A 21567-nucleotide genomic window follows, 5' to 3' on the forward strand; every position below is an offset into this window, starting at 1 on the left:
TATATATAACTATTATACACTCTTCTATACTACAACAAAATCTAACTACATCGACTGTCATGACAATCACTATAACTGTCAACTTTGCTTTGATACATTGAAGTGATCATCAAAAATCAGTTAATTCAAACCAGTTTAACAGTAAAACGCTAGACATATGCAGGTGACCACTACAAACCTGGTTCCTGGTGCTGATTTAGTTGCCGGCGTTATTAAAGCGTGGTTCTTGTTAACAGGGGTGTGCGTGCTGGTTACTGGCTGCCGCTTTTCACCGATGCTAACGGTGCGAACATGTGTCACAGGGCCCTGCACAGATGGTAAAACATAGACTTAGTAAGGCAGAGACACAAAGAGGTCTCACAGCATCTGGTTTTATTGGGGAACAAAAATAATAAATATCAAGTGTATAATTATGATACATGTCCCGTTGAGACTGAGAGCATGTGAAGGAACATTTCTCTGTTAGTAAAGATCTTGGGGCAAGTTTATGCAACGATGTTTAGAATACAATATGATATCACTACTTCCTTTTTATAGCTTTTTTGCTTTTTATCAACATTTAAATTAAGTTTATTTATATAGAGCCAATTCACAACACATTTCATCTTTACAGAGACAATTCATCTGGATAGTACAGTCATTGTTTCAAACTTTTCTATCTGAGGTAAACCAGCTGATTGGATCGACTCATTAATTTCGAAAGAAATCCCTTACACCAAGCATGCTTATAGCGACAGTGGAGAGGAAAGTCCCTTTTAACAGGAACCACCAGCAGAACCAGGCGTGGTGTGAGCGGCCATCTGCCGAGGCCGACCACACAGACCTTGATTCAGAATAAGCCTTTCTTATATTTAGTTTAACTTAGTAAATGGTTTAAATGTATAATTGCTATATAGAATCTAATTCTGGGTTTTAATGGGTGATTCAATTTGAAATAATAGCAACGCCTTGCAAACAAGAGGGCCACAACAATTGGCAAATATAGCTACTTCAGGGCAGCAAGAACTAATCAAAACCACACTTAGCAAAATGGACTGAAATGACTGAGTGGAAACTGCAGGGAGGAAGTGAAGATTAAGATTAAAAGGTGTGAGACAAAGCCTCACTCACCAGGGCGCCTTTAAAAATGACAGGAGGGGGCTGCCAAGACACACTGATGCCATTCCCAGTCCCAGTTCCAGGCCCGATCCCATTACCACTGCCTATCCCAGCCAGCTCAGGACCTACTGGGATACTCACTGGAGCGGTGGCCTGGAACGTGGACAACCAACCCACACAGCCAGGACGTGAACACAAAAGAAACAAGGAGGGACAGGAAATTTGCAGGGGAAAAACAGATGGAAGGAGAACAGAGGTGGAACAGATTATACAGTTAGTGGGAAGCCATTTATTCCAGCTTTACACTTTACTGTTGCTTTTTTGTAAGATTATAAAAAATAATTTTAAAAACATGTTAGAATTCTGAATGTTGGACAGAAAATGTTCTACTGAAGCAGTTGCAAAACAACCCAATAGCTATTTTTACATGTTTTTTTTTTTTTTTGTTTTTTTTTATGGAAAAAAGTTTTTTCCTGATTGAAAAAGACTGCGTTCAACAAACATAGCAGAAAATATTTATTTTACCTTATTCTACATGTAAAGAAGTGTTGCAGTAAAATGAAAAGAAAGAAAAATATTAGAAATACGCAGAAGACGAAGATGGAGGTACAAAAACTAAGATGCAACAAGTAGGAAATGGGCATTTCATTGCCATCTATTTTTTCTGATTTCAATTCTAACTAAACTTTGAAAACACTTTCTGAGTTTGTTTCTATCACAGCTAAACTGCCACATCTATGCTAGAGCTGCTCATCTTTCTTAGTCTAACTCACTGATCTATTCGACTTTCTCTCCATATGAAAGGAATCCAATACAACAGTATGTGTGGGAATTACCTGGTAGGCGTGGTCGGTACGGATGTGGCAGAGGGCGGAGGGAGCCGACTGACTGAGCAGTGATGAGAGGTTGCCCTGGGAACCGTTCACACTGACGTACTCAGTACGGGACACGTCGCTCAGTGGCAGGGGGAAGATGGGCGGTGGACCGGCCGTGGTGGGAGAGGTAGGCGTGAGGCTGGACAGGCCTTCTGTTAGGCTGTCCATGTTGACTTCAATCTCTGAGTAGTAAAAGTCCTCCTCTCCATCGCTGTAATCTGAGTCACTGTTTCGCCTGCAGATAAAAGCAGTTAGAGCTTTTAAACACATAAAACCCAAAATATGTTCTAAAAACTTCTTTATTTCCCCAAACCTGGGAGCTACATAATGGGGTTTTGGGGAATACTGGTTGTAATATTATGGTGCCCTGACTAAAATATTTGCTTCAACAAACTATACCACCTTTGTCTTTCCTTCTCTCGCATTTCATGTTTGCTCACTGGGTAATTATTTATTTTTTTCACCCTTCTCTTTTGCTGATACTCTAAATTTCTTCTCCTTTGCTCCTGAACAGACAGTTTTTGTCTAGCCATGCTTATCTGCAATACAAATGAGAGCAAGGAAAAATATTCTAAATTTAAAGTGTAAAATCCAATTCTTAATTAATTGACTTCTGACATTTATTAACTTATTTATCTAAAATCCAAAAGTTGGTCTTTTTCTTTCTTCTTTTTTTTTTTTTACAGGAGAAACAGTAGCTACTTAAGAGCGGCTACCCTTCAATTTAACATTTATTTTCTCGAATATACATTAACAAAGTATATACATTTGCAACTTAACTAAATAAATAATGAAATTATATGAATACTAAAAACATTTCAGAGTAAAAAGCAGTCCACAACCTGTCCTTGTTCAACTAGTCCATTAGAGGTGTAATAGATCAAGTATAAGGTTAAATAAAAAAAATAATAAATTTTTATTTTTTCCATGTTCACACATAAAGTTATATTTGTGTGCTAAAAGATTTTGATTGGATTTGTCAACTCCGACTTGCAGAGAATTTGACGGAGTTAATGTCTGAAGGAGTTGACAAAAAGGCAAGTTTTTTCCCACCAAGCTACTGACTAAACAGCTAGTTGATCTTTTTTCCACTTGCTAGCTGCCCCAGTAGTCTCAAACAATCATTCAACATCAGTCCACAAAAGTTACATTTATTTCTCAAAATCATTAGATGATTTTGACATGTTCCAGCTGTAAAAATTAAAGTATTAACATTGTTTGTTTAAAATATCTAAAAAAATAAAATAAAATTATCAGACCATATGTATTTATGTTGAACACAGCAAAGAAAGGTAGCAGAGGACTTTCCTTATGGAAACTGCAGGCTATGCGATTTCCTGATTTAGCAAGAATTTTGAAAGAAATGACGGAGTTGACGGAAATTGAGGACACAACTTTGACAGAAAGATTTATAGGTGAAATAATCTTTAAAATTAAATGTATGGTGTTTTTTTTATTAATTTTTATTTGTCAGAAATAATCTCTTGTCTTACTTGGCACAGTTATTGAGCATCTTAGAGTTTTTCTGGGTTGGCCAATATAGTGACCTCTATAGGACGCATCAATTTATACGACCATTTTAACTATAGAACATTAAATTTGAATTCCCCACAAAATAGTTTTAAAAGTTGGCTAAAAACGACTTTGGTATGTACTGCTCCTTCACATATAACTTTTTAGTTATGTAGATCATGTTGAAATGTATAGATTTTTATAAAGGAAAAAGCTTTCTTCAAATGACATGTTTTGCCCCGATTCTCAAGATACAAATTCATTTTCTCAGCAGCAGGGGGCAGTAATATCCTACAATCAAATCCTGACTCATACAAACTGTGATTGAAGGAAAACATTATTTCTTACAGTTTCAGCAAAATACTCTAAACAACACCAGACATGTGAATAATAACAAAAAAAATCCCCTGACGTCTTTAACCATTATAATAATTATAACTGGCCTTAATTTATCACAACATGATGTGTTTGACTGTCTCAATTAAAAACAACAGATATCCAACAGACAATTTTAGAATCAGACAATTACAACAAGACTTCTCTGATCAGTAAATGAAAATAAAAACACAAATAAAAATTAGGAATAGCAGGAATAGAAAGGAAACTAAAACGACCACATATGACACTTCTTTCTAACTTTTTGTGTCACTTTATTTACCATCCTCTGGACTTTGATCTACTTCAGATTTGACCAAACATGATAAAAAGTCATTTTGATATGGAGAATGTAAAATTGTGATGCTTGGCATACATTGGGAAACAATAGTTTAAATATAAAATGATAACATCTACATTTTCCTCCTTTATCACCCTTACTATACAAAACAACAGAAACAAAAAACAGAAATCTGTATTGTCCAGAAAAGGCTTGATATTTTAGTCTTTAGAAAATGTACATTTTAAAGGATTTCCTTCAAAGGATCCTGAGTAAGGTTGGAGACACATTGCAAGGCTTTCATAGTCTTTACAGATCTTGAAAAGGCTTAGGTACACGCTAACAGGTTTTAGCAGGTCTTCATGTCGACAGAGGGAGCTCATACTGCATGATTTGTTAAAGCAACCAAAGCCAGCTGAACAAATCATACTCTTTTGAGAGTAACAGTTTAACAGGAGGTTGGTCATACTAGCTTTACGACTGCATCTAGAAATGGCCCCAGAAAATTCAAACATGTTTTGTTTTTTTTTACTTTGGCTGCGATTAATTGAGGTCTATTCGGATTTAAGCCAACTACTCACGCCAAAGGTCCCCATATGATGATCTTCACCAGCCTAGTTTAGACTGGTGTAGAACATATCCAATGGGGATTTAGGTAGAGAATCTTACAATTTGTCTTTGATTTAAGTAAGTCTACAGATCTAACCATGTAGGATTGCAAAATCAATCAAAATCCTACGATGCTAAATGTCAGAATAAACAAGTACCTATATTTCATTTCTAAATAGAAAGGTATCCATTGGAAATAAGAACTCATGTCTTAGAGAGCCTACATCAGTACAGGTCTATCATCATTATTATTATCATTATCAATATTATTATAACAGATGTGGTCAATTTAACTGTTAGAGAGAAATATTTCTGTTTTAAGGTTTTCTTATGTTATCTTGATGAATTAATTAGTTTTCAGGTGGGAAAATTGATGCGGTTTAAAAAAAAAAAACTACTTTGCTAATTTGAAATAGTTTTGTTTTCTGTTTTACATAAACATGTAATTTTCCCTTTTCTGGGGTTTTCATGTAGTGGTGTAAATAAGAATTGTGGTTAAAAAAGCCCTTTTATCTATCCTCTTTGTTTCTCATCCATGTATCCATCCATCCATCCTGTTTGTTTGATATTTTTAGTAGATTAACAGGACGTGATGTTTCAGCTGTTTGCAAGAAGCAGAGTTAAATAGTAGAAAGATATTATATATATTAGAAAAACTGTTACAGTAAAAAAAAAAAAAAACATGCCATAACAAAGCTTCTTTAACCTCTTAAGCTCTACAGCTTTTTTAAAGGTTTCTGCTCGAAAATGACCTACCCAAAATGAATAGAGTATATCTCTGCATAGATCTCTACAAGGTCTATTTGAGTAATTTTGGTGTTATTAACCCAGAGTAAATTAAGATGAAACTCAAGAAAAGATGACTGATTTCACTTCCGCCTAAAAAAAACCCTCAGTTTTTCAATGAATCTCTTTAAAATGATGCAGATGGAGTTTAAAATCTATATCCAAGCATTGCACAATGTGTGACCATTTTCTCTGCAAAGATTGATCCTTATGAAGTAAAGCAGAGCAAATTTACAGAGGTTTTAGTACAGACTATTCAGGCGGACTTTCCAAAATGGCCATCTTGGCACATTTTAACACCACCTGTGCCATTTGATGTTTTTAATGTACTTGTACTATACATTTCACTTTCATGCCATTATTGATGATCCTCACATGCATTTTCAACATTTTTTTTTCTTTTTTTTCCACCGCGTGTGTCGTCTCGCGTAAAGTAAGCCTCGGCCATTTTCGGACCAGCTCAATATGCAGGCTAATATCTCGGCAGTGGATTGGCCGATTTGGATAATTGAATTCTTGTTTGAACTGTTAAAGCCAATAGAATGTCGAGGTCAAACTGAAATTTGTGTCAAACTTTCTTATGTTCGTCCAATAGGAAGTCTCCTAGTAAAAAATGTGAAGTTAGATTGAAGTTGGTAAGAGTTGAAAACGAACGGAGGCATGTTGGACTTAATAAATCCAGCGTTTTTTTTTTGTTTGTTTGTTTTTTTTTACTTTCAATTACAAGTCTTCTTCACATAATTGCAAAGGTAAGATAGAATTTCTGTTAGTAATTTAAAGTAAGCGGTTGTTTATGTTTGTATTCTTTGGCTGCTGGTTCACTGAGTTTTTGTCGTAGAGAAGTAATAGTGACTGTTAAAATCGTCTGGATCTTAGCTTTCATATGTGTTCGTCTACCATGAAGTATCAGAGAGGTAGCGATGGACATGTGCAGAGAGGGTGGATGCTCTGACGTTATTTAGATTTTGATAATTAAACATCAATATGCTTGGTGTTTGGTGAATGTTAAAATGACTTATATGTGCTTGTAGCAGAGTTTCTCCTGTTTAATTTGATGTATGGTATGGCTACATTGGTACATAATTAGTGCAGCATTGTGCATCTTTTGGTGCAGTGAGTCTAAAGGTCCCCCAATTAGAGGACCTTGGAGTTCAAGAGGTCAAGAAGTCATATTGTTGCATAGTCAGGATACATGCATGTGGGTGTGTGCAGCAATGCAGTAAGGGTGAAAACTGTAATGAAAGATATAGTTAAGCTATAATCTAATGCATTGTTATCTAATAAAAAAATGTCATTATGCCCTTTAAATAGATTATATTTTGCAGGCCTAATGAAATGAATAGCTAAAGGTGAAGTGTAATTCTAAAGACGTACCCCAGGTGGACGGTGCGGATATGTCGCTGGATCCCTGAGGAGGTGCTGAGGACCTTTTCACAGTTCTTCCACAAGCACTTAAACATCACCTTCATGGAGTTCTGAAGACAAAAGGGAAATTTGGCACAAAAATATAACAAATGTTTATCACTGCATGGGTGCCTATAGGTTAACATAATAAAAATAACTTTTGTGATGCAAAAAACGCCCTATGACATCTGCACATTATCAAATAGATAGGAAAAAAAAAAGATCTGTAGTTTACTCAGAAAAAGAAATAGAAAACCATCTCACAAATTCTAATTTTTTAGATCTATGAGCTGATTTTTAGTGAATTGGTGACGGATTTTCCAATTTCCACAGATTTATTTTAACTGTTGATAGGTGGGAGAAATACAACCCGTTCTAAATGCATCGCACTTCCAACCTTTCTTATTTTTCCTTTTATATGCTGGGTGGGTTTATACACTTGTACATCCATCAAACAATCTGCAACACAGTTTTCTTTTTTATCAGTTAATAGTTCATAAAAAAAAATAAAAAATAAAAAAAATTCAAATAATTGGAACCTGAGATGACGGAAAAGTTTTGATGTAGGTACTTTCCAAGAAAAGACCGATTGCTGTATCTCTGCTTTTCGAGCAATAAGACCATAAAACCAGAAGTTCTACATGTAACATCAGCAATTTAGGACAAAAAATAAGGTCAAACGAACCCAACAAAGTTTTCACAAGATGATGAGATGCACTACCCTGGAAAGTATTTGCTGATAATTTCAGTCCCAAGGAAAACGTCAATATTGTTAAACACACTATTAAAGATCTCTCTCTGAAATGATTCATGTCAAGTCCTCCTGCTTACATCAGATTTATTACAAAAAAAACACATAATGCTCCTGCTTGACTCATAAGCAAGCCGTAACGGAGAGATGGAATACATGTGGTTTGATTTCATTTCATTTTCTTATCCACATGCCAGGGCTGGCAGCAGTCCCTTGAGCAAGTAGAGACCTGCATCTCAGCTAATGAAAGATTGTGGGTGTATGCTCTCTCTTTGTGCTGAAACAATCCATAGCAAGGGAAAAAAAATCTAAAACAGAAAGAGCAATGGAACATCTTTAAATCAAGAGTTAAATTTCCCAACATGTTTTCCCTCCTCCTGTTTAAAAGCAACAAACTTTATTGCTTTGATAAGTGTTTGCTAACCTGCTAACTCCTGTTTAAAGGAAAATTGAAAATGGCAAAAGCAGGAGTTTAATCCCTCGTAAAATTACAAATCACTTAAGAAAGTTCAAAAGATTGACAGTCAAACTTGTAATGGCCATATAAATCTATCCTCTGAAGTCACTGCCAAAGTCAGAAAACCTACTGCTGCTCTCAAATTGTTTGAAACAGGCACATGTTCTCATCATATCCCTGATCTGATCATAAATGAAAACTCATAAACAGATCTCAGTGACTTGCCTAAAGTTTATAGATGACACCATTGTTATTGGTTTGTATAGGATAGTGGAGATGCAGGTGGACTTCTTGGAATACACCCACATTTCCTCCCTTCAACATCCCTATTAATATTAAGTCTACCGTGGATCCCTTCCGGTTACTAGTAACCACCATTGTTCTCTGCACCTCCGACGGTCCTCAAACATAGTGTTGAAAAGAAAGACCCCTTAAGACTGCACCTAATGCAGCAAAAAAGAAATACAATCTTTAATAGGAGCTGCTAGTCATCTTATACACAGCCGTCATTCAGTCTCCTTTGCGTACATGATTTACCACTGTGATTTAACTAATCCATAAAACAGAACTGGTCCTATTACAATGAACAATTAGTTCTGCAGAGAGGACTTTCTTATATTTTTATATTGGGAATGTCTTCTTCAAGAGCAAAGGGAACTAAAGTCACATTTCTGGTTTGTATGCAAAAATGTGGCAAAGACAACTGAACCTGATTATTTTTCAAACATTTAATTGTTGCGTTTGAGAACAGCCAATTTGAGTAACCAAAAGAGAAAATAAAACAAGTGCAAGTAGCCCGAAACCTCCAGAGTCGAGGTGACGTGCAGAACATGCATCACTTAAAACCTCACCAGCGTCTGGAATGGTCAGCCTGCTGTTAATGACCTTGACCCTGCCTAACAGGGATCTCAGGGCTCTGGAAGCATGCCAGTCAGGAATGTGACATCTTTAGGTTTTTTTTATTATGGTTCTAAATGATCCTATGCATTACAAAGAAAAATAAGAGTGCTGCAAATATGCTATGCATGCAGCACTCCAAAGAGCAAATTTATTTTTTTGTTGCTTGATGAACAACAGCTAGCTGGTTGAAAACTAAAATATATGATCTCTTTTTCCTGTGTTCCCAGAAAATATAGATGAGGGTAACCTGACATTAGCTGAGGAAACTTTCAGCTGTGGACAATTGCTACTGAGTTAATGAGGCTCAAACTGTTAGGAGATTCAGGGGGCAGTAGAGCAAGAGAGCAGCACTTTCTATAGGTAACAGGAAGGCTCCAAGTATAAAAGCAGAGTTCCTCTGCTTTTGGGTGGCATGTAGAGCAGTGGTACAGCTGGTAAGACTTTCCTGAATATCTTCTCATGCTGTGTACAGTAGGTCCCCAATACCAAGAAATACCAAAAAACATTATCTTTTTTAACCTTCTGAGCTTTTTCTCTGATGAAACATGATGGATTTGGAAATGTCCCAAATTAAACCACTTCATCTTTTGTTACTTTTTTATTTATTTTTTTGCAATGAGTAAAATAGGTAGAATTCATTAAAAAATAGCTAAAAGTTGCTTTATAGAGTTGTGCACCGAGGACCTATTTTCAGATGCACTCACCTTTTTGCTTTACATTCAATCCTACTGTGAAAGAATAACATAAGCTTTACATCTTCTAAAGGATAACTGTTTTTCTCTGTATTTGGATTTTTTCTATTTTTCCAAAATAAGTAACATTAAAATTAATAGTTCGAAAAGAAATCGTTAAATAATTACACAAACAAATATCCTTTCAAAAAATGATTGATTCTGATTGTAATTTTAAGCATCATAAAATCACAAGAAGAAGCTGAATAGATAGAGGATGACCTGATTTATTTTGATGTCTTGTGAGTCCAAGACGTGATAGTAATGGTGGTTATTTTGTGAGATAACTTTTTGTAAAGTAATGATAGGAAGTCATTCTCTATCTAAGAGCATGACTGCTTATCTAAAGAAAGTAATAGATTTGGCAGCATGGTCTCAGAAATCCAACTATCATACAAATATGTATATATATTTACAAGCTCAACATTCAGCATTGCTGCTTCATTTCATAGAGAATGAAAGGAAAAACTCCCCCACAAATTAATGGTGCATGAGCTTTCTGCTAGGAGCAATATAAAGAGATTAATTTCCCCTCCTGCAGCTGTCTTTAGCATCAGTTCTTCTTTTCCCTCATAACACACTTCAACTACCTTTTTTATCATGTCAAAACCTCTTCAGAAAATTGAACTCTTCCTTCTTGCTGAAGCTTCCCGATTTTTCCGCTGATAGGTCTAGAAACAGTTGGAAAGCTTATTTACATCCAAAACACAGGACTGTTTTGTTAGAAAAAAAAACAAGAAAGTGAAGGCAAAGAGATAAATTACTAATTATTACAAGAAGTTTTCTGCTGTTTAAAATGAACAAATTTCTCTTTAGAAGACTAAAACCTCAAAATTCAAACATCAAATTGAAACTTAGAGAATGTTTGTCATGTTAGATAAAGATATAAGGATTTTTACCTTTCGTTTGCGGGGAATGGGGTCCTCAAACATAAAATGTGTGCTCTCTGAGACATCCTCATTTGCATCATCTCCCTGGGCTGAGTGCAGAAAACCCTGATTGGCATCTTTGGAGAGAGGTGGAGAAGGTGTGGAGGGCACCGAATGGTCACTGGCATCCCAGCTCCAGTTACCGCTTGTTGAGCTGCTGTAACTCGCAGAAAGCACATCTTTCCATGGTTTGCTGACTGGTTCTGGGTGTACAAAATAAAGAAAGAGATGAAGATCCACAAAAACCCATTTCACAACTATATCTTTTTTTTCCTTAAATTTGTGCATAAATAATGTTTTTCTTAGTTTTTTGTTGTTGGTGTTCTTTTGTTAATCAAAGATCACATCATTTCCACAGTCCAGTCATAGTTCTACCTTAGTTTTACCTTTAGAACAAATTTAATAACACAAAATGAGATTAACAGAGCCCTACGAAGGACTGGCGATCTGACTGGGGTTTCCCTTTCACCACAGACTGCTGCTGATAGATACCAGCCCCCCGTTGACCCTGACGGATAAGCGGCAGAAGATGGATGGACGGGATTAACAGATATAGTACAGCTTAGTCTCTACTTCCAAGTACAACATCTAGCTGTGTCACAGATCATATGATTTTTTTTTTACCGTTCATTATATTACACTGAAAGTATGAAGTTGTGTAATAAATACTCATATGAACAGTTTTTTTTTTTTAAACACACCTGTGTAAACTACTCTCCACATGCATTTTGAAGATTTAATACCATGAGCCTCCAATATATCACAAGCGTGAGTCATGCTCCTCCTCTGCTTTTTATGCACCTGTAGCTTCCCTCCTACTATACAGACCCGTTTCTAAATGCTCATGTCACATTTTCTTACTTTGAGGGTGGAGCCAAACTAAATAGTATGCCGACTGTGGCCGACTACTTTTCAGGAAATCCCAACTCTGCGTTTTGTTTTTTTTAAAAGTCACATTAACAAAGTTTCTTTGGGCTCTCCTAGAGTTGAATTCTGATTTCACATCCAAAAGCCATCTATATCATCACCTGAAAATGCTATAAACAAAATGCGGTTTCATAAACGAAAAAAAATAATATATATATATATCAGTAGGTGCAAACTGATTAGAAAGATAAATGTCTGTGATTATCTACAAAGGAGAGCTCATTCAAGCCTCATTTTACTCAATATAAACAATGAAGCTAATTTTAGCTTAGCTCATGGGAATTTCCAGATTTGACATCAATCATTCTAAAGCATATTGATACTGCTATGACTTTGTTAAAATAAGCTATTTATTCATGACCTCAATCAATTTTTAACTCCAGATTATAAAACATCATGAAGCTGGCCACCTTCCCTTATTGAAAAAAACCCCTCCAAGATGAAAGAGAGCTCTCAGGACTTTGACCGTCTGGTTAAGCTGGCAAGATAAGAGCGACATCAGCAGTGCTAGCTAGACACAGTGAGGTGAGCTGTGTTTATAGGGTCAGACTTAACAGCTGGCAGTAAGTGAACATGCATACATCCAAAGATAAAATAGAGCTGATAACATTTCAAAGTTCTCTCTTCCCTTGGATAAATCCCCTTTAACATTCAGCAGCTCAGCCTAATTCAGGATAAAGTAACATCAAGCGGTTTGGATAGCACACTCCCTCCAGCCTCTCACATCTTAGAGTTAGCGCCCCTTGGCAGGTTTTAAAGTGAATGTCCTTGATTTATTTAACACAGAGGATGAGTCACTGTTTGATCATGCAACTCCCACTGAGGGAGCTGTAGCCGCAGGGTTGAAAGGAAGCTGAAAGAGCTCTGGTGTTACCTGTGGGTACAGAGGAAGGACAGAGCACCAACGGGGATGTAGACAGTGAGGTCAAGACCGCTGCAGCCATCACCTCCTTATCAGCGTGTCCTGAAGGATTCCTGTAAAACAGGAAAACATTGACAACATGTGAGAAAAATATGCTTTCTTCTCATGCTTGAAGAAATATGTCTTTAATGGTATTAATTTATAACAGTTACTTATATAGCTTTGCATAAAAAAATGAATACCTGGGGGGGAAAAAAGAAAATCTTCTGTTGTTATGCAAAATATCAAAGAAAACGTGTATACTCTAATGGAAAGCCTCTTAGGCGAATCTGCCTTGTGCTGTGCTTTCTGCACTGCCTGTAAAACATTACAAACTGAGCCTCCTCCTCCCCTCCTGCAAGCTAAGCTCCATGCTAAGGGGGTCCAGCCCCATATTGAACCTCTATGCTGTACACTTGAACCAAGATAAAAACACATGTGCACAGATGCTCCAAAAGAGTTCAACATGCAGATATATCAGAAAAAAAAGAAAAACGCTGCAGAACTGGCCCTGTACGCGTTCTGCAAACATGAGCAAACTTATCTGCCTCATACACACTATTTGTCTCCATTGCCTCTATTTGGCAATCACGGCTGCACTTCCTGTCGTCCTTGAAAGAGAACGGTGGAGAAAATTGTTTAAGGCCAGGCCAAGAAGACACCACCCACCCACACACATGCACATCTGCACACAGACACACACACATACACACTCATACATACATTCGTAACAGGATTTATTTTTCCAGGTTGTTTGGTAAAACAGAAGGCTGTCAACCTAACTCAGTCAAGCGGGTATGTTTTAGAAACGCTTTTTTTATGAAACATACACCGATAAAAACTGGAAAAACTTTCCAACTCTTATGTGCAGCGAGAGAAAGCCTGGAGCTTTAAGAGGTCCCGCCCCCAGACTTCTCTACTACACAACCAGAGAAAACTGGTTTGAGGCATTCTCTCAGCCAAGCCCTAAGCCCTGGCTGAGCTCCACAGTGAGTTTTAATGTTAGTGTGCGCACAAACACACACAATCATTTAAACTTATACAAACATGTCCAGAGCAGGTTTTCGGTGATCAAACCTGTGTCTACCTGCACAACGTAGCACTGCATGAGCAAAAGTTTACTTTACAAAGAATTTTACAGATGTATAAAAAAGTTTGGTAGGTGGCTGTACTCCCACGCTGATGAGAATTTTGCTGCATCGGGAGCAAACAGATCCCAGCAGAATTTACCAGACATGTAGAGAAAGAAAGCCTGCACAATCAACAATGCTCCACGCAGAAACATGATAGTTTACTTCCCTACATCTTAGAACAGAGCCGGAGTGCTCACACAAAGCAGAAAAAGCAGGACATTTATTAAACTGTAGAAAAAGACACACAAACTGCAGCTGAAACACAGAAATGAGTAAGGTACCGTGTATATAAAACACAGACCAGCACATGAAGGCGCACATGCAGTCTGAACAAGAGATAAAGAGATAACAAGATTAGCTGTGTCCTGTTTCAGCCATTAGCCATGTTTTCAGAACCAAACAGGGCAAGCCAGGGACAAGGTTATGACTTATGGAGCTCATTTCTCTGCTGCTTGTTTCCATTTCATCATCAACACAGGCAACAAGTCATCAGCCAGAATGAGTTAAAAAAAAAACCAACTGCTTACACTCCTAAAAAGTGTGAGTTAAACCTTCTGAAGTTTAGTTTTAAGTTCATACTCGTTTCTATCAGTGAAAAATGATAAGGAAAATAAACAAGCTAAAAGGATAACAAGCCTTTTAGTTGGAACCAGAGTTAATCCAAACTGTAGCAGTGCTCCCTCCCATACCAACACGCAGAAGACCTCATTACCGCCCACCTTTCCACCCCAGCCTAATTTCCTGACATTGAGGACTTTCCTTCCTCTGCTTCCCAGAACAACCGTGGTCCTTTGCAGTCGCCTCACGTTTACCACATGTGGTGCACATTTCTCTGCATGGATGTGATCAAAACAACACATGGTCGTGTTTTAGACATATTTTCATGCAGCGTAAACTCCTGATTGACTTCTTTAATAAACAGACGAGCCAAATTACTCTTGCTTATATACTTATTTTGTTATTAGTGTTTTACAGCAGATGGCAGCTAGATCCTGCCATCATAAAAACCAGTTCTGACAAATAACTGATAAACCATCACTGCCCATGGCGCGATTCAATGAACACGCTATTCTAAATGACAGTCGCTCTCCTCATCTGTCTGCAGAATAACTAAGCATTATTTAAAGCTTGTGGGAGTGAAGAACAGGCGGAAAGAAGTAAAGCAGGAAAATGTCTAAAAGAATCTGTGTGCATCTTTTAATAGAATGGTTTATTTTAAAGCAAGCTAAACTGGGTAAAGCTTTTTATTGGCTTTCTGCACTGCTCTCAGGGAAAGCTGAGATCTCTTTCAATAAAGGCTGCATGTGTGTGGTACTCACGTATTTGGGAGGGTGTTGAGGTTATGTCTTTGGTTTGTTTTTGATTTCCCAAATTTGGTTGTTTGCAAGCACAGCCCACTTAAAGATAACACCATAAACATGAGTTACTTAAAGACCATAGAGAAATGCCATGTGGTTACTGTGTTATTTAGTTGGGTGTAGTGAAACCAGAAATGTTGGCAGCTGTTACATTTCACTCCATCAATGACATGGGTGTTTTATGAGGTATCAGGTACTTAAAGTAAGAATGCTGGAGCCCATTTGATGATGTTTGTGGGTTTATGTAAACTACGGTACCTTGTAAATTTATTCACGGCCCTTCAAGTTCTTACTAAACTGATTACAATAGTCTTTCATATGATAGACCAACATATAAAGTGCATAACTGTAATGGTGGCTAGTGTTTGCTCTTGAGAAAACAGAAGAGGATGAATGATGAATAACATCACTAGAAACGCATCCACGCCATTGATTTGCTACTGAACGTCCACTAAATACAAAGAACATGTAAATTGTTTGCTACAGTCGCTGGAAACGCGTTCAGTGTGAACACAAACGGAAAAAGGGACAAAAAAGGCAGGTTTTTTTCTGACTTGCAAAATAAAATACAAAAACATTTAAATCTGTGATGTATAGATTTGTTTACCTCTTCACTATAAATAAAGCCGAATTCAAGTTAGTGTCTATTGTTTTTTTAAATAATTAACGGGTGTCCTAAGAAAGTAATTTCATCTTAGTATAAAGACAATATTTTAGTCAAGGCCTCTGTTGCTTATTAGAGGATATTAAACAGCATCCTGATGACTGGGGAACACAGTAGAAAGGTCAGAATTAAAGCTCTAAGGTATAAAACTGTATAAAATCATTCAGAGCTATAACAGCAACAACCCACCATCCTAAAATGAAAAGTACGGTAGAAAAATGTGAAATGTTTCAAGTAGTATGAATGCATTTGCAAAGCCCCTAAAATGTGACATTTGGCCCATTTTAAGTGCATGCACAAACAGAACCATACAGTCAGTCTCTCACACCCACACACTGTCAACAGATGCACTCTTACCTTCCTTCCTCCTTCAATTTGGATTGGCTTTAGCTGAGCCAAAAACACACCTCACTGGCAGTAGCACAACACATGGGCTGGCTAAAGTCAACACGCCAGGTCCAGGCACATTAGGAGACTTCTGCTCTCTGCCAAGCCAACAAACAAGCAGCTACAAAAACAGGCTCACAGTTCAGGAGAGGAAGGAACCACTGTGCGAGACATCTTGTATCTATGTACCGTATCCAAAGAAAATATATATGCAAATTATATAATTCCATCATAATCTTTTTGCCTTTTACAAGATACTCAAAGATTTAAAATGCTTGCCCCTGGTTTACATGCATTTGCATTGTGGATAACCTGCATTGAACATGTGACGGTGTCTGTTTGGTCTGTAAGTGTTAAAGCTGCTGCGACCTTCGTCTACTGATCAGCCAATCGAAATGCAGCTGTTGCTGGAAATACAGCAGAGTAAGGTTCAAAAGAGAAGGCAAATGCAAGGTGATCTATTCCCAGGATTATTTCATGATCTACTGAAGAGAAAAAATTGCAAAAAAACAACATGCAGAACATCACATATTATCTGAGAAATCATAACAGTAACCGCAGAAACTGCTGAGCAATAAGTAGTAGGGGTGTAAATCACACCCATCATGGTGATCCCATTCAGTATCAATTTCCTGACCCAACAATTTGATTATTTTCGATTTTGAAGAATACATCACTATATGATTCAATTTGATTCATTGGTCTTTTTTTTTACCTTACAGGCTAGACAATGTTTCAAATTTAAAATAAATTAATGAAAGGTGTAATATAGCTATGCATTTTATATGAGAAAAAAACAGCAAATAACAGAAGTAGCAAAGTTGTACACTACCTATGCCTATGAAAACCTCATTCACTGAAAAATAATAATACCTCTGTGTTTACGTGAGCGTGTGTACACATGCAGAAAGAGGGTAGTGGCTAAAGGAAGCGAGGTAGGAGGGCAAAACAGGTTCAGTGCCACCGCAGCACGGGAGTCAGACCAAAAACATAAATCAATACTCGGACGGATGTTTCGATGCATCGGATTGTTGGCTGTTGGATCGATGAATCGATACAAAATTATTATTCTTTACACCCCTAATAAGTAGCCAAAATGGACATTTACCACACGGGCTCAGTCTATAACTATAAACATGTACGAAAATTATTATTATTATTATTATTATTATTATTATTATGTAGGGTTGGGAATTGAAGAGATTTTCACGATTGCGATTCCCTTATCGATTCCGTGAAACGATTCAATTCCTTATCGATTATCTTATCAATTCTGTTTACAATGAACTTGGTAAGTGCACTGTGACATTCGTCTACCTTTGCCTGCGACATTCTATGTCTGCCTGCCTCGGCGAAAACAGAAGTCAGTGAACGGGAGCTTCCAGCCTCTGAGCAAGCCATGCTACCATCTCGTCACAGTTGTCTAAATCTAATGGAGAAGGCATCCATTTAATAAATAAGCATTACTGTACAATTTCGGGAAATAAACTCATCCCTGATTTAAATAAACAAGCGTCACCTTTCTCTCGCTCCCTGAACAACTTCGTAGCATGTTTAATAACCCCAAAGAGAGGTAGGAAACTGGTTTATTTCAAGAAATGGGATATGATTTACTAGGAACCACATTTAGCATAGCCAGTGATATAAAACTAGCTACTTACCACCAGAGTTGCCTTCCATGCTGGTCGTAACTTTAGCTTCTGTCTGGAAGCATCAAAAACATGGCATTCATTAAAATATATGCCATGTTGTGTGTGCAGGTGTTTCTGTAGTTGGATGCATTTCCTCCCGCGGATGTTATTGCCACTTTGCAATAATTGCAAAGTGCCTTGTTGCCATTTTTCTCTTCCTTAAAATGAAGCAAAACTATCTATCGCTTTACCCATTGGGACGCCATTTTTTTGTTTTACTTTTCTAGACTTACACCTGGTCACGTCGTACTTTCATACTGAATGCCGTGTGCGTAACTTGCGTAAAAAACGTGACGCAAGTCGTGCTGCCTAGCGCTAGTCTCTGGTGCTGCTTGGAATCGTTAAGAGAACCGTTAAGCGAGCTACCAAATGGCGCCATGGAATTGGAACACACGGAAAACTTCTGAACAGAAACCAGTTTTCGATTCCCATACCTAATTATATGTGATGTAGATAAAAGGATGTAGAAAATGCTTCATTTATTTATCCATTATAAGAATCATCTGCATCATAAAACAGCAATAACTCATATGAGGGAGAGAATTTTGGCAAGAGGAGCAGGAGAGTGAGCAGCCTCCAAACTGTGTTCCACATAAAAATACCCAAAGAAAGGGAATATGTTTTCTGATTTCAGAAAAAAATTCTTGTCATGGAGACCCGGTCCAATTGGAGCAAAGTGAGACATGGAAAGGGGCTGGATGATTCATTTATTTTATCAATTATTTGAAATTCTTTGGGAAACATATTTTTCCACCCAACCATCCATTGGGCCTCTCATAGCTCAGCTCATCAGTTTATTTTTATTAATGTTAACTCATAGCTCACTAACAAACTTTAGGTGTGTAATATTTTCATTTGATGTAAAACATGATTGTTTTACAGCATTTCACATTGGCTTTTGTTGACGTTTTAATTAAGGCCACCTTCCATAGGGGATTATTGAAATAAAAGCTAGTTTTTGAAAGCAATGTTATTTTTAAATATTTACTACGGAACTTAATTGAGACAACAAAAAAAAATTATTTGGTAAGACAAGAATAAGAGATTATATATATATTTTTTCAAAAATCAGAGATTGTGCCATGTGAGATACAAGGTGAGATACCCTACCTTGCCTTAAACTGGCAGTAAACAAGCATCTTAGTTGGTATTTTTTCTTAATCTGGACTGCATCCAAATTCTCCTTCTCTTAGATTTGTTTTAACGTCTCTGTTTAAAACATAGATATCATATAAAGCCCACACACTGATAAGAGTTTGCTTATTGTTGTAGGTCGTATGCAACTTAGTTGTTTATGGTGATCGTTCAACGTGGACATATTGAATTTGACATCATCCCAAGGATTATTTAATTTATATCATATAGTGTATCATGGAATAAACTGATTATATTATTAATCGTATTAAGATTCCAAACAATTGCATATATATATATATATATATATATATATATATATATATATATATATATATATATATAAATATATATAAAACAACCTCCAAGAAATTTTACGGTTGCGCTTAACAACTTTTCATTTTTAACAGAGCTGTAAATACTTGCTTGTGTGTCACACTTTTTTTTTTGCAAGAGCCTCCGCTCGGCTTTCCATAGAAAAACTTCCAGCGGATTTCTCTTGCAGCTTTTTCTTTTTATGGTGCAATAAAGTTTAAAGCCACAGACAAGACTTAGATGTGTATCTTGTTTTCCAGGAAACAGAGCTAAATCACACAGGCAGCCTGCATGAGGGTTAGTTTAAACGTCAACAGAAATAAAGAGACAGATGGAGGGCTGATGGGCAGCTCTAAGAGACTTCATTGTTTGACATATCTACTTAACACAGCGGGTCTAGGTTTCACTGTAGCGATAAACTGCCAACAATAATCTCACATCTTCTTATAAGCTTAGCTATAGTTGCTTTAAATATCACCTATTCATCCAGTGCGATCATGTGATCAACCCGACTCTAACCAAACCAACATCATAACATAGCGTTTGTGTGCTTCTCACTGTGTGTCTGTGTGGGTGTGTGCAGGCTTCCTAATATCCAAAACAGCTGCATGTATCCAACAGTGACAAGACAGCTGGTGTTTGACCTTGATAGTTAAAGTTTAAAAACACTGTCACACAAACGCATTTAACTAAAATCAACTCTCAAACACGTCTCTATCGGAGTCAGGCTGGAATTTACATCCGCCGCGTTCCCTCTTTATCTCTAATGAACACAAACAGATGCAAACACACACCAGGCAAGAGCATAACAGATTTGAAAATACAGGGATGTTTCCAGCAGCAGTTCTAGACAGGTGAAGCTTTTCATTAGGTCTGTTAGAGACAATTTTCATCTCTACTTCTCTTTTTTTCCCCTTTCAGCCAAATTAAAACTAAACTAAAATTTGACTCCCAGTGACTTGTTTATAAAGACGAGTCACCATGTGCTATGTTATATCATAGCAAACCACCGATCAAGATGTAAATAACTGCATTAGAAAAACTCAACATTTTTGAACACGTGTACAATGAGAATTGGTATGAGAAAGATGTGAGCTGTTGTCAAATTGGAATAATAATAATAATATGTTAATGTTGCGAGGCTACCAGATCTGACAGGCCTGTTGTCGGGGATGGTCTGCGTGCCATGCAGCCACAAGAGTCGCCTCATTCAAACCCACTATTTATAGAACACCCACTGCTCTCAATCCTGCAACCCCCACAGCCCCCACCCCCAATATTGTGCCTGGACTCCTATAGTATTATGTAATGTCATCTGCTTCCCCTTTCCCCCAGGTTGTTAGCTAGCAGCAGACGGCCTGACAATTAACCATCAACCAGGGACTAAGCCCAAGCAGTATTGTAACTATACAGTGCATAACTTACATTATCACATATTGCATAAGAAATAGAAACTTATTTATGAAGATAAGTAAGAAGGTAACAGTACTTCTTTTGTACTTTTACAACTGACGTGAGGCCTTACATAAGCCCATGGATACTGAATCCCCTAGAGAGAGAAGGGCTGATGGGCAGGAGCTGTGTCTCTTTAATGTGGGCTCTCACTGTAGAGGCTATTCAGTCTAAACACAAAAAGGCCTCTCTTTCTCCCTCTTGATCCTAGACTGCAATCCTTTAGGACAAGCACACAAAACAGCTTTGTTTTGGCTAAATACTAGATAGAAACATATGGAGCAAAAAACATCATTGCTTAAAAAGTATTTTATAAACTACACATTAGAGATCAACAAATATGAGTTTTTTTTAAGTCCAATGCCGATACCAATTATTTCACCATCAGTCTTACCCATCCCCAATGTGCTAAATCTCTTTGAGTCGATGTTTTTCCCCCTCCATTTAAATGATAAAAATTCCAAAATAATTGAAAATCTTACATAAATCTCATTTTAAACAAACAAACAAAAAAATGTATTTATAAATTTAAAAAAAATTATTAATTGATAGGGCTGCTCAGTGGATAAGATGGTAGCACTGCTGCCTTGCAGCAAGAAGGTTCTGGATTCAAATCCTGGTCCAGGGTCTATCTTCATGGAGTGTGCATGTTCTCCCCGAGCATGCGTGGGTTCTCTCTGGGTACTCTGGCTTCCTCCAACAGTCCAAAAACATCACTATAAATTGGCTTCTCTAAATTCTCCTTAGGTGGGAGCCTAATTTATGCCTGGATGGTTTGTCCTGTATGTCTCTGTGTTGCCCCACGATGGACTGGCGACCTGTCCAGCGTGTACCCCGCCTCTCGCCCATAGACAGCAGAGATAGGCACTTTGGATTAGTGTGACGGAAAATGAATGGA

The 21567-nt window shown here is 37.3% G+C and overlaps 1 protein-coding gene across 2 annotated transcripts in view; it reads right to left on the reverse strand.

The window, feature by feature from the left end:
• slc2a4rg (SLC2A4 regulator) overlaps window positions 1–21567 on the reverse strand; it is a 43154-nt gene that overhangs the window by 1688 nt on the left and 19899 nt on the right. The window contains exons 3-8 of one of the 2 annotated variants that reach the window (XM_015392443.1): window positions 12509–12609; window positions 10678–10910; window positions 6910–7010; window positions 1935–2208; window positions 1111–1251; window positions 179–306 (exon numbers count right to left, since the gene is read on the reverse strand). In XM_015392443.1, the coding sequence (XP_015247929.1) occupies window positions 179–306; window positions 1111–1251; window positions 1935–2208; window positions 6910–7010; window positions 10678–10910; window positions 12509–12609 (978 nt within the window). The remainder of the gene's footprint in view (window positions 1–178; window positions 307–1110; window positions 1252–1934; window positions 2209–6909; window positions 7011–10677; window positions 10911–12508; window positions 12610–21567) is intronic. The other variant, XM_015392444.1, reaches the window with a different exon arrangement.

The sequence above is a fragment of the Cyprinodon variegatus genome, unplaced genomic scaffold (genome assembly GCF_000732505.1).
Source record: "Cyprinodon variegatus isolate N-32 unplaced genomic scaffold, C_variegatus-1.0 Scaffold591, whole genome shotgun sequence".
Classification (NCBI taxonomy): Eukaryota; Metazoa; Chordata; class Actinopteri; order Cyprinodontiformes; family Cyprinodontidae; genus Cyprinodon; species Cyprinodon variegatus.